Raw genomic sequence first — 14,095 nt, 5'->3', positions numbered from 1 at the left:
CCCCTGTATTGTTACATTGTCTCCCATATCCCTGTATTGTTACATTGTCTCCCATACCCCTGTATCGTTACATTGTCCCCCATACCCCTGTATTGTTACATTGTCCCCCATACCCCTGTATTGTTACATTGTCCCCCATACCCCTGTATTGTTACATTGTCTCCCATACCCCTGTATTGTTACATTGTCCCCCATACCCCTGTATTGTTACATTGTCCCCCATACCCCTGTATTGTTACATTGTCCCCCATACCCCTGTATTGTTACATTGTCCCCCATACCCCTGTATTGTTACATTGTCTCCCATATCCCTGTATTGTTACATTGTCTCCCATACCCCTGTATTGTTACATTGTCTCCCATATCCCTGCATTGTTACATTATATCCCATATTCTGTCAGTGTTACATTGTCTCCCATACCCCTGTATTGTTACATTGTCCCCCATACCCCTGTATTGTTACATTGTCTCCCATACCCCTGTATTGATACATTGTCTCCCATACCCCTGTATTGTTACATTGTCCCCCATACCCCTGTATTGTTACATTGTCTCCCATACCCCTGTATTGATACATTGTCTCCCATACCCCTGTATTGTTACATTGTCTCCCATACCCCTGTATTGTTACATTGTCTCCCATACCCCTGTATTGTTACATTGTCTCCCATACCCCTGTATTGATACATTGTCTCCCATACCCCTGTATTGTTACATTGTCTCCCATACCCCTGTATTGTTACATTGTCTCCCATATTCTGTCAGTGTTACATTGTATCCCATATTCCTACATTGTCTCCCATACCCCTGTATTGATACATTGTCTCCCATACCCCTGTATTGTTACATTGTCTCCCATACCCCTGTATTGTTACATTGTCTCCCATACCCCTGTATTGTTACATTGTCTCCCATACCCCTGTATTGTTACATTGTCTCCTATACCCCTGTATTGTTACATTGTCTCCCATACCCCTATACTGTTACATTGTCTCCTATACCCCTGTATTGTTACATTGTCTCCCATACCCCTATACTGTTACATTGTCTCCTATACCCCTGTATTGTTACATTGTCTCCCATACCCCTGTATTGTTACATTGTCTCCCATACCCCTGTATTGTTACATTGTCTCCCATACCCCTGTATTGTTACATTGTCTCCCATACCCCTGTATTGTTACATTGTCTCCCATATTCCTATACTGTTACATTGTCTCCCATACCCCTGTATTGTTACATTGTCTCCCATACCCCTGTATTGTTACATTGTCTCCCATACCCCTGTATTGTTACATCGTCTCCTATACCCCTGTATTGTTACATTGTCTCCCATACCCCTGTATTGTTACATCGTCTCCTATACCCCTGTATTGTTACATTGTCTCCTATACCCCTGTATTGTTACATCGTCTCCCATACCCCTGTATTGTTACATTGTCCCCCATACCCCTGTATTGTTACATTGTCTCCCATACCCCTGTATTGTTACATTGTCTCCCATACCCCTGTATTGTTACATTGTCTCCCATACCCCTGTATTGTTACATTGTCTCCCATACCCCTGTATTGTTACATTGTCTCCCATACCCCTGTATTGTTACATTGTCTCCCATATCCCTGTATCGTTACATTGTCTCCCATACCCCTGTATTGTTACATTGTCTCCCATACCCCTGTATTGTTACATTGTCTCCCATACCCCTGTATTGTTACATTGTCTCCCATACCCCTGTATTGTTACATTGTCTCCCATACCCCTGTATTGTTACATTGTCTCTCATACCCCTGTATCGTTACATTGTCTCCCATACCCCTGTATTGTTACATTGTCTCCCATACCCCTGTATCGTTACATTGTCTCCCATACCCCTGTATTGTTACATTGTCTCCCATACCCCTGTATCGTTACATTGTCTCCCATACCCCTGTATCGTTACATTGTCTCCCATACCCCTGTATTGTTACATTGTCTCCTATACCCCTGTATTGTTACATCGTCTCCCATACCCCTGTATTGTTACATTGTCTCCCATACCCCTGTATTGTTACATCGTCTCCCATACCCCTGTATTGTTACATTGTCTCCCATACCCCTGTATTGTTACATCGTCTCCCATACCCCTGTATTGTTACATCGTCTCCCATACCCCTGTATTGTTACATTGTCTCCCATACCCCTGTATTGTTACATTGTCTCCCATACCCCTGTATTGTTACATTGTCTCCCATATCCCTATACTGTTACATTGTCTCCCATACCCCTGTATTGTTACATTGTATCCCATACCCCTGTATTGTTACATTGTCTCCCACATTCCAACATTGTTACATTGTCTCCCATACCCCTGTATTGATACATTGTCTCCCATACCCCTGTATTGTTACATTGTCTCCCATACCCCTGTATTGATACATTGTCTCCCATACCCCTGTATTGTTACATTGTCTCCCACATTCCAACATTGTTACATTGTACATCCTTACTTTGTATTCTACAGACAGTTGTAATATTGTTGCGGTGAGGATTCTGGGGGAGTCTCATCATCTCTAGGATCTGCAGGGAACATTGATGAGGGGGGAGGGGATGTGACATTTCTATTGTGTGGCAGGTGACAAGAGTTTTTCTTTTTTTCCAGATGAGAAGGAACCCGAGACAAAGACGCAGCACAAGAGGAGGAAGCTGAAGTCTTTCTTTGAGGTTAAAGAAGAGATTGGGAGGTAGGAGGATCATTACTACTCATCGCCATCACCTGTGTCAGGACTAGCATGTTAAATCCCAGTGGATGCCTAATGCCGTACCATCACGCTGCTGCATTATTCGCCCTCGTTACATCTTCTGGATACAGATCCTGCAGTTCAGACCACACAAAGCATTTACTGATATGGGAAACAGTATGGGGTTGGGGGAGGGGAAGGTTCTGCCGTCCAGGAACCCCACACAAAAACACGAGAGCCAGCAGACTGCGGCAGCCCGAGGTGGATGACAACAGAGAAGTATAACCCATTCACAGCTAACGTTAATACAGTGCAAGAAGTCCTACACTCTGCTAAATCCCAGATACTATTAACCAGTTCCTTGTCAATGTGATTAATGGAGTTTTAATCCATCCTCCGTCAAGATCAGTGCAGGTATCAGCATTGTTCTCCCTGCCCCAATAAAACAGTAAACTGCCAAATACCGTCTACTTCTGTCATTACATCATGTCTTATGCTCCAGTCACATCCAGAGCTGCAGTCACAATTCTGCTGTTTCCTGTTAGTTTTTAGGTTTACTAGCCCCAAAATCTCACCGCTCACACCAGGTTGTATCAGTTCTGGACCAAGTATGACCTGTTGTATTGCATTGTGGGAAATGTAATGTTTTCTATCTACAGTTACTGTAAGCACTAGAGATGAGCCAGTATACTCGCTAAAGGCAATTGCTCGAGTGAGCATTGCCTTTAGCGAGTATCTCCCCCGCTCGAGACGGAAGGTTCGGGTGCCGGCAGCGGGCAGGGAGAGCGGGGCGGAACGGAGGGGAGATCTCTCCCTCGCTCCCCCCAGCTCCCTCCTGCTGACAGCCGCTACTCACCGCTCCCCTCGCCGGCACCCGAACCTTCAGTCACGAGCGGGGGAGATACTCGCTAAAGGCAATGCTCACTCGAGCAATTGCCTTTAGCGAGTATACTGGCTCATCTCTAGTAAGCACTACATCTCACACAATGCAATACAGCAGAGGTTAGTGCTTTATGGGGCCACAGCTGAGATGCTAGCCATCTGTCAGTACACTACTTCATTGCTGGTGCTCTTGCTCACTAATCCTCTTCACCGCTTTCTGTCTTGTTTTCAGGGGATCCTTTGGTTTTGTGAGACGCGTTGTGCACAAAGGAAACGGAGCCATATGTGCGGCCAAATTCATCCCACTGAGGAGCAAGACCCGTCAGCAGGCATACCGCGAGCAAGATATCTTATCGGAGGTGTCACATGACCATGTCACCCTTCTACTTGATGCCTTTGAAACCAAAAAGACATTAATTCTCATCTTGGAGATGTATCCTATACTGGAAAGCAGTGTGTCTGTGTGTAGGGATCATAGATCTGTGTCCAGGTACCATAGATTTGTATGTAGGGATCATAGACCTGTGTGCAGGGATCATTAATCTGTGTTCAGGAATCATGAATCTACATGTAGGGATCATTGATCTGTGTGCAGGGATCATGAATCTACATGTAAGGATCATTATTTTGTATGCATGGATCATTGATTTTTGTGCAGGGATCATGAATGTACATGTAGGGATCATTGATCTGTGTGCAGGGATCATAAATGTACAGGTAGGCATCAATGATGTGTGCAGGGATCATGAATCTACATGTAGGGATCATGGATCTGCATGCAGGGATCAAGGTTCTGCATGCAGAGATCATAAATCCACTTGTAGGGATAATTAATCTGTTTGCAGGGATCATGAATCTGCATGTAAGGATATTGATCTGTGTGCAGGGATCATTGATCTGTGTGCAGGAATCATGACTCTACGGTACATGTAGAGATCATGAAACTGCGTGTAGGGATCATTAATCTATGTGCAAGGATCATGAATCTGCATGTAGGGATCATTGATCGGTGTCCAGGGATCATGAATCTACATGTAGGGATCATTGATTTGTGTGCAGGGATCATGAATCTACATGTTGGGATCATGAATCTGCATGCAGGGATCATAAATCTACTTGTAGGGATAATTAACCTGTGTGCAGGGATCATGAATTAGCATGTATGGATATTGATCTGTGTGCGCAGGGATCATGAATCTACGGTACATGCAGGGATCATTAATCTGCATGTAGGGACCATGAATCTGCATGTAGGGATCATTGATCTGTGTCCCGGGATTATGGATCTTAGCCATAGCTCTGTGTGCAGGAATTATAGAATTCTATGTAGGGATCACAGACCAGAGATCTTTGTGATGGCACCTCATTATCCTTAATGTCTTCAGATGTTGCGGGGAGGAACTGCTGGATCGACTCTTTCGAAAACACACAATCACTGAGAAAGAGGTGGGAGAACATTCACTGTGTCCAAACCATGTCAGCCATATCAGCTCCTAAAATCTGTATGACGCGGTCGCCAACAAAAGCTACAAGTCTGCACTGCATGTAATCACATCTAGCTACTCTTCCCCTCCGTCAGGTGTCCTTGACATGAATCACAACCTCTGCCCCCTCACTGCCAACGTAAGAGCCCATAAATCAGGACAGTATAAACCATATACACCTACCGCCTGTCACCCTCCAGCTGTCATGACTTTACAAGTCAGGCTGCAAACTGTCGTGATATGCTGGGAATTGTAGTATCACATCAGCTGGAGAGTCTCAGACTGAAGACCACTGATAGAAATGTATAAAGCCGTCCCCAACATAAAATATGTGATTACTAATAGCACATACTCATCATATATAGACATGCAATAATGTATCCCTATGACCTACTCAGCAAGTAGGCATACTGAGCAATATACAGCAGTGATGACATCATAGTGGGAGGGATGCAGGGGACAGACTCCGCCTCTCACAGAGGGGCATTACAGCCTGACAAAAAAGGGACATGAGGGATTATTATATGACAGAAAGGATATATATTGATAACCCAATGATACTGACCTGGGAAGGTTTCTGATTACTGAAAATGCACATAAAGGTTAAACCACCCAAGTGTGATGAACTGCAGCAGTCACACATAGTAAGTTCTTGTTACAAGACAGACATCACTGAGGCAGAGATGCTGCAGCGTCCCCTCTCCTCCCCTCTCCCAGCACGCAGACAATGGAGGAAAAGCTGCGAACGCTTCTCCCTTCTTCTGCCTGCCTAGCATCTACTGCATGATTCTAGAGGGATTTTTTTGGAGACTAAAGTGGCTTGTGAACATTTCGAGAGATCCTCCTGCAGAAGCCAATGGGGCTACAGGCTGCTGGGAAATGAGGAAGATTCCACCTACCCATAGGAAAAGATTCCCCAAAGTTTCACAGATTCAGACATCTGGTTTATAACATTCAATATTTCACATATTTTGGTGTCTGGGACCAAATAATTTCCAGAAGTCGTGCTTCATTGTTATGTGTTCTTCAAGCAGAACTGGAATTTTCTCTAGCGTATTGGGCAGTCACAACATTTAACTAATGGTGGACAAGATCAGACTGAGAGGAGAAAATCAAGAAATAGACCTTCCCTGCTCCTCACAACTTGCACAATGTCTACCCTGGTTTTCTAGAAAATTAAGGAGAACAGTGGTGGCTCCACCCATAATACTAAAAACGCAATATACACTCATAAAAAAAATCATCCCCTAGAAGGAGTTGTTGGAATCAAATGAAGTTTTATATTTGGGATTGTAATGTTGTTCTAAGTAAGTGATTACAATATCAGAGCCAAAGGATCATTTATTAAAGGGAGCCTCTAGTACCCTGTTGTACCACCTCTAGCTTGGGTACAAGATGTGATGCGGGGGCATGGAGGCCCCGCCCCCTGTTACTGACATCACTGATATAATTAAATTGTGATCAGACATGAGATCCACACACCGTATACTACAGTAACAGCTATTCATCTATTACTACTGACAACCAGCCTCTATATCATGTCTGAGAGGTAGTCACAGCCCCGCCCCCTGTTACTGACATCACTGATATAATTACATTGTGATCAGACATGAGATCCACACACCTTATACTACAGTAACAGCTATTCATCTATTACTGCTGACAACCAGCCTCTATATCATGTCTGAGAGGTAGTCACAGCCCCGCCCCCTGTTACTGACATCACTGATATAATATATTACATTGTGATCAGACATGAGATCCACACACCTTATACTACAGTAACAGCTATTCATCTATTACTGCTGACAACCAGCCTCTATATCATGTCTGAGAGGTAGTCACAGCCCCGCCCCCTGTTACTGACATCACTCATATAATATAATTACATTGTGATCAGACATGAGATCCACACACCTTATACTACAGTAACACCTTTTCATCTATTACTGCTGACAACCAGCCTGTATATCATGTCTGAGAGGTAGTCACAGCCCCGCCCCCTGTTACTGACATCACTGATATAATTACATTGTGATCAGACATAAGATCCACACACCTTATACTACAGTAACAGCTATTCATCTATTACTGCTGACAACCAGCCTGTATATCATGTCTAGCTGCAGTTATGTTATATCATGGTGTGGGTTTGTATGTGTCTGATAATAAATTCAGATTTCCCAGGAGTCGGGGTGATGCAGGGTAACCCTGGTTCTGTGCTGGCAGAGGACGTCTTGTCTCTGGGTACTTCCACGCACTGTGATTCTGGGACAGGAAGCAACAGATGTTCATTTTAATAATTAATCTCCAGGATTGTTAATTGTCGGTTTAGGGCAACCTCCTGGATCTGCCAAGGGGAAGAAAACAAGAATATTACAGATGGAGCTGGATGCTCCCCCGGAATCACGGAAATCATCATGCTGAATGTAGTAGAAGCAGTATGACCATCCCTGACACAGGCTGCGAAATCATGCTCACAATGTGACTTCACTAGAGGGATTTTAGATTTTCGGTCACTTTATATTGTTAGTCCTGACAGTCATCAGGGCTAAGCATTATTGGTTTTTTTTTACATTTCAGTCTACTTGAAAATTTTTGAAAGTTCTTCAATATATTCTCCATTAAATGGTACAACGAAGAAAGCTCGGCCCACAAAAAACAAGCCCTTTTACGACTATGTAGATGAAAAAAATTAAATCGTTATGGCTCTTCAAAGGCGGAAATGAAAAAAAAAACCTAAAAAATGACTTGCCCTTAAGGCTTTCCTGACTTTTTAGGTGATATTTAAGAATAAGCTCTGTGTGTCTACATGAGGAAAAACACTATTCTGGCCATTCTATGACTTGTATCCTGCATTTATCACCAGTTTTCCACTTTGCAGGCTGTATCTCTAATTTTCAGTTGTCTATTTGCTGGTGGGTGGAAGCTGCTATTATACACTGCAAATTTGCTGTGAGTGTGGGGGTCCTCCTGTCGGGAGTCATTTTGCTTCCATTGCTGTGGATTCAGGAATCATTTTGCCACTGCTGCGGGTCTGGGAGTCATTATGTTGCTGTTGTGGGTCCTGAAGTCAGTCTGCTGCTGTGGTTTCAGTAGTAATTCCACTAGATCCGGAGGTTATTCTGCTGCTGCTGTGATTTCAGGGGTTATTCCGCTAGATCCAGGGGTCATTTTGCTGCTCCTGTGGGCCCAGGAGTAATCCTGCTCCTGTCAGTTTGAGGATTCTGCTGCTGCTGTGATTTCGGGGGTAATTCCACTAGATCTGGAGGTTATTGTTATTCTGCTGCTGCTGTGGTTTCAGGGGTCATTCCACTAGATCCAGGGGTCATTTTGCTGCTCCTGTGGGCCCAGGAGTAATCCTGCTCCTGTCGGTTTGAGGATTCTGCTGCTGCTGTGATTTCGGGGGTAATTCCACTAGATCTGGAGGTTATTCTGCTGCTGTGGTTTCAGGGGTCATTCCGCTAGATCCAGGGGTCATTTTGCTGCTCCTGTGGGCCCAGGAGTAATCCTGCTCCTGTCGGTTTGAGGATTCTGCTGCTGCTGTGATTTCGGGGGTAATTCCACTAGATCTGGAGGTTATTCTGCTGCTGCTGTGGTTTCAGGGGTCATTCCGCTAGATCCAAGGGTCATTCTGCTGCTGTGGTTTCAGGGGGTCATTCCGCTAGAGTTATTCTGATGCTCCTGTGGGTCCGGGAGTAATCCTGCTGCTGCCGGTTCGAGGATTATTCTAACGCTGTGGGTCCTGAGGTCATTCTGCTGATGCTTGTGAGTCCTGGACTCATTTTGCTGCTGTAGGTCCATGGCCATTCTGCTGCTGCTGTGGGTTCATGGGTCATTCCACTAGATCCAAGGGTCATTCTGCTGCTGCTGTGGTTTCAGGGGTCATTCTACTAGATCCGGGGGTCATTCTGCTTCTGCTGTGATTTCAGGGGTCATTCCGCTAGATCCAAGGGTCATTTTGCTGCTGTGGTTTTTGGGGTCATGCCGCTAGATTTGAGGGTTATTCTGATGCTCCTGTGGATCCGGGAGTAATCCCACTGGTGCCGATTCGAGGATTATTCTGACGCTGTGGGTCCTGAGGTCATTCTGCTGCTGCATGTGAGTCCTGGACTCATTTTGCTGCTGTAGGTCCATGGCCAATCTGCTGCTATTGTTGGTTCTGGGGGTCATTCTGCTGCTGCTGTGGGTTCAGGGGTCATTGTGCTTAATCCAGGAGTCATTTTGCTGCAGCTGTGAGTCCAAGGTTATTCTCATACTTGGGGTTCTCACATACCATCTGTGATATAATATTATAATAAAAATAATTTGTAAAATGTCCCATCCCCCATATTTAATGGATCTGCTTCATGCAGGTGAAAATGTACATCCGTCAGCTGCTTGAGGCCGTTGCCTATCTCCACGACAGGAACATTCTGCACCTGGACATCAAGGTGAGTGTTGAGGAGTATTATAGTACATGGGAGTGAAGGGATTATAAGGATCTGGGGGTTGGATATAATAGTCTCCGGTGGTGTAGCTTGAGGTTCTGATTTCATATTATTGTTTCCTGTCCGCAGCCATCAAACATACTGATGGTTCACCGAGATCAGGAGGACATCAAACTCTGCGACTTTGGATTTGCTCAGAAGATAATTCCATCGGAATTCCAATACAGCAAGTACGGATCTCCAGAGTTCGTGGCTCCGGAAATCGCCTCCCAAGCTCCAGTGTGTAAAGCCTCTGATATCTGGTAAGTGACAGGATAGAACCCAGGACAATACATGATACAAAACAAGAAGAGAAACCGTCACCACCGTATACCCAGGGATATATGCACAGGGTGCTACAATGGTGTTACAAGAGCAATGTCATAGGAAACAGAGAAAGCAACACAATAAAACGGTTACACCTGTGAACATGACCATGTCAAACTCTATGAACAAACCCAAGAACACAAAGGTTTAAAAATAGCAAAAAAGCATGAAAGGCATGAAAGTAATCCAAATGCACCAATATAACTGCATTACATTGGGTAACACTTCAGTAACAGACTGGATGTCACATTGCATCTCTTCTTTTGAAACAAGTTTTTGCACTTTAGCGAATATTGTTTCTCGTAGAGTTCTGCGCGAACTGTTTGACTTTATGCACTTTATTGTATGTTTGGAGGTTCTGACTTATAGAGGATGGTTATCTCATATATGCTTGGGCTGGTGGTTAATTCTGCTTTTTATTATATCCATGGGGTGGGTGGGTTGACCTCATGTAGCTTTTAATCTTCTCTTAGACCACTCAGGCGTTTTTTACAGCATTTAGTGCGGTATTTGAAATGAGTGGTTATTGGCTATATTTGTTGTCTTGATACATACATGCTTTGGATTTGAACAGCCTGCGGGGATGAATTATTCTTTGTGTGGTCGTTCCAGCTACAGTGGTCACCTTTTTTTTGTGTGTTTTAACCCTTTGCAATCCAATTTTGGATTCAGGGTTTCCTAGGGGGCTTTCTCTTTCTGCCATTATACAATGGTGCCATCTGCTGGCTAGAGCCAGTACTGCGGTATGTGACATGCTGGAGAGGCCCCCGACAACAGAGCCGCCAGTAATCTACAGTAAGAATATGCTGCCGGACGTCTTCTGACATCGGAGCTGTACAGGCTTCAATCATAATGTCTTTAGACGTCAGACAGTGGATTGGAAAGGGTTAAATGGTTTTAATATGTTTGGTCCTTTTTTGACATTCATTTCACTAACATTTTGCATATGATATTTATCTATATTTTCTAGAGTGCTGGTGTTACTTGTAGCCTTTTGTCTTTTTAGTTGTGTCTTTGTTTCTGCAGGTTCCCTCATTTTGTAGCGCCCCCTACGGTATATATTTTTGGTTGTTGAATTTGTATATGCTTTTTATTTGTTTTTAAACATGTGTGTTCTTTGGTTTGTTAATATGTTTGACATGGGTGTACACTATTTGATTGTGTTGCTTTCTCTTTTTTCTATGATCCAGGACATTATCCACGATATTAGTGATATATGATAAATAATGTGCGATATATAATAGGTGACGTGAGATATTGGTGATACATGACAGGTAATGTGTGTCAGGAAGGATATCATATCTCCTAAGGGAGAGCACCTAGAAGGTGTGAGGAGATTTTATAAGGCCATCCATGCGCCTCTGGGAAATACTTAAGTGTATGAGATCAAGACATGTGATAGATATTGTATGTGATATATAATAAGTAATGTTTAGTATGTGATTTCTGTGATGTGAAATATGGAAATTCTGTGATACGTGATAGGTCAAGTCAAGTGTCTGATAGCTGATATTTGTGATAAATAATGTATGATATCAGTAATGTACAATTGCAAGTGCAATGCGCAAGGAAAAAAAGAACACATCTGGAACTCCTTAGACAAATTAGCCATTTCAGGCAGTGCGTCTTTACTTGCCTTACTGTAGAATACACAGATATTCATGCAAGAAGACATTGTCCATTCCACAAAAACCCTGCGATCATGGGTGCACCAATACACATATGCTCAGGTGACGGAGCCCTAAAGTATTGATTGTCATATAATATTCCCCTCTTCTGCTGTGTCTTTACTTGTAAATATTCTTCTGGGTCTGGACTCATCTGGTGTCATTACTTTTGCAGGCCCGTTGGGGTGATCAGCTACTTATGGTGAGTATGTCCGGGGAGGGGCAGGGGCAAAGACTAACAACTGCTTTGAATGGTATTTCGTGACACTTTCCAACCCCCACGAGTAAATGAAAGAGAGCGATAACCGTTGCCTTCCTGCCATGGCGGCTTACTGACACGCTTTCTGCTCTGTTTTGCGCAGTCTGGTGAGCGCCTCCCCGTTTGCTGGTCAGAATGACAGAGAGACGTTACTGAACGTACAACAAGGGAAGATCAACTGGAGCTGCCCGGCCTTCACCCAGCTGAGCGCACACGCCAAGCACTTCATGCTGGCGACCGTCCACATGTCTCCAGAGTGAGTCCATCCATATGCGCAGACCTACAGACTCCCAGCACTCGGCCGCCATTTAAAGAGCTGGCAAAGTCCACAGCTTTCTAGTAGATTTACTAAGACTGGTGCTTCCCGCACTGATCTTAGTGCATTGCAACTGGAGTAAGATGCGTCACATTTACTAAGAGGGACATGCTTCTTAACCCCTTAATGACCAGAGTTTTTCTCTACTAAAGGACCAGACACTTTTTAGAAATTTTACACATTTGGCAGTTTTATCGCCCCCCTTTAGTTTTTTTTTGCTGTTTTGGGTTTTTTTTTCGTGACATGTAGGACTATTTTGTAATATTTTTTTTCACTAAATGTTTTTCCGCTTTTTGGTTTTATTATGGGTAATGTAAAAAAAAAGTTTAAAAAAAAGGCATTTTAAAAAATGTATTATTTCTTGTATTCTTAAAATTAGTACAATTAAGCTAAAATAAAGCACAGGAATGGGTTTTGGATGTTTTCAGCTATGGTGACAATTCTGTAGTTTATTTTATTTTTTTAAAACCTATTTTTGTAATTAATTTTTTTAAGATCTATGTTCACCATGATATCATATAAGACCTCTAGGGGCGTCATTCACACTCCCTTTTTTTTTTTGTAATTTCGCAGTTTTCTAGTGTAACTGGGGCATTCATACGAGCAGTATCCATAGAAGTCCCAGTGTCTCACTGGCAGAGCTGATCTGGGTCTGCTAAGACCCTGCAGCTCCATCATGTCGGCGGTCGCTGGTGATAATATGATCACCGGGTCCAATAGAGGTAACGGCACTGCTGCTTCTTGTATTCCCTACATAGCTCTCATTGAGTCCTATCTATGTAGACTAGAGAAGAGAAGGCAGGAGCAGTTACAAAATGCTTCTCTCTTCTCCTTGGGTCCTTGGCTGTCTCTTGACAGCTGAGCACCCGAACTGCTAAATTGCAAAAGCAGAATCTTTAAACCAGTGCCGTATATTTACAATAGCGCAGGATTAAATGGGTTAATAAATTTGGTACATCTCTGGCTGTCTGCGTGCTGCAAAATCACATCTACGCCTAGCGGAGAGCTAATGTAAGTTTGTGCTATAATTTACACCAGCTTCTGGCGGAATTACAGCTTTTCGGGCTTCTTCCACTAAAACCCACCCATTTTTTGAAAGTGTCGTATCCTAGTGCTGCTCAGCTGAGGGTTGGTTACAGTGTATCGGTGTACACCCTCTTCTGTCCTGGACTGCAGGCTGATTACCTGTACCGATACATTATAACAAACCCTCAGCAGTGTGCACAGGATTAGCTACATTAATAAGTTAACTGCTTAGACAGTCGGAGCCTTCACTATTGGGGAATTGTCTATGAACAGTCACGTGTCCAGAAGTTGTATACGTGTGGGGGTAGTTCCAGGCTGGATGTGCTTGACAAAAGCCATGGCTTTGCAGAAAAACAATCTGAGCCAATCAATAGGCGGTGTAAAGGTGGACAAAAGTTTTTAAAGATACACCAAATTTATCATCCAGCATAAACCACTGTGATAAATATGGTGCATCTTCAGACTGTCTACTCTTAAGCCCCATTTACACGCACAGCTGATCGCTCAAAATGTGTCCAAAACTGACAGTTTTGAGCGATCATTTTGCATTAGGTACTAATGGGCTAATCAGCCCATTAGTAGCTAACTAGCTTCATTTGCATGTGTTTAGAGAACAGCGGGTGGTCTGTTCTCTAAATACACTGCTATTATTCTCCAGTGGGACAGTAGTTGAAAGAATGTTATCAGCGCTGCCCGCGGAGAACTCAGAGTGCGGCCCTTATTATCGGGGACGACGGATTTTAAGCTGAGCTGAACTCAGCGATGGACGAAAACTGCACGATGGGCACACATTTACAACCATTATTGCTCAAAGGATGGCTTTTGAGCAAATTTTGTGCGATAATTGTTGTGTGTAAAGGGGCCTTTACTCTAACAGCTTAAATATTAGACAGAATTAGGAATTCAGTGTTTCTCTTCATGTGATACTTTCTGACATTACCTGTTTGT

General features: G+C 43.5%; 1 protein-coding gene across 10 annotated transcripts in view; it reads left to right on the top strand.

The window, feature by feature from the left end:
• The window catches only part of OBSCN (obscurin, cytoskeletal calmodulin and titin-interacting RhoGEF), a 281,462-nt gene that overhangs the window by 236,121 nt on the left and 31,246 nt on the right, over window positions 1-14,095 (top strand). For all 10 annotated transcript variants that reach the window (XM_066585186.1, XM_066585185.1, XM_066585191.1 and 7 more), the window contains 7 exons: window positions 2,639-2,720; window positions 3,832-4,032; window positions 4,985-5,045; window positions 9,439-9,516; window positions 9,643-9,815; window positions 11,722-11,748; window positions 11,909-12,061. In XM_066585186.1, coding sequence (XP_066441283.1) covers window positions 2,639-2,720; window positions 3,832-4,032; window positions 4,985-5,045; window positions 9,439-9,516; window positions 9,643-9,815; window positions 11,722-11,748; window positions 11,909-12,061 — 775 coding nt within the window. The remainder of the gene's footprint in view (window positions 1-2,638; window positions 2,721-3,831; window positions 4,033-4,984; window positions 5,046-9,438; window positions 9,517-9,642; window positions 9,816-11,721; window positions 11,749-11,908; window positions 12,062-14,095) is intronic.

This window comes from Eleutherodactylus coqui, chromosome 12, assembly GCF_035609145.1.
Source record: "Eleutherodactylus coqui strain aEleCoq1 chromosome 12, aEleCoq1.hap1, whole genome shotgun sequence".
Taxonomy (NCBI): Eukaryota; Metazoa; Chordata; class Amphibia; order Anura; family Eleutherodactylidae; genus Eleutherodactylus; species Eleutherodactylus coqui.
This window is presented reverse-complemented; position numbering and strand designations above follow the sequence as displayed.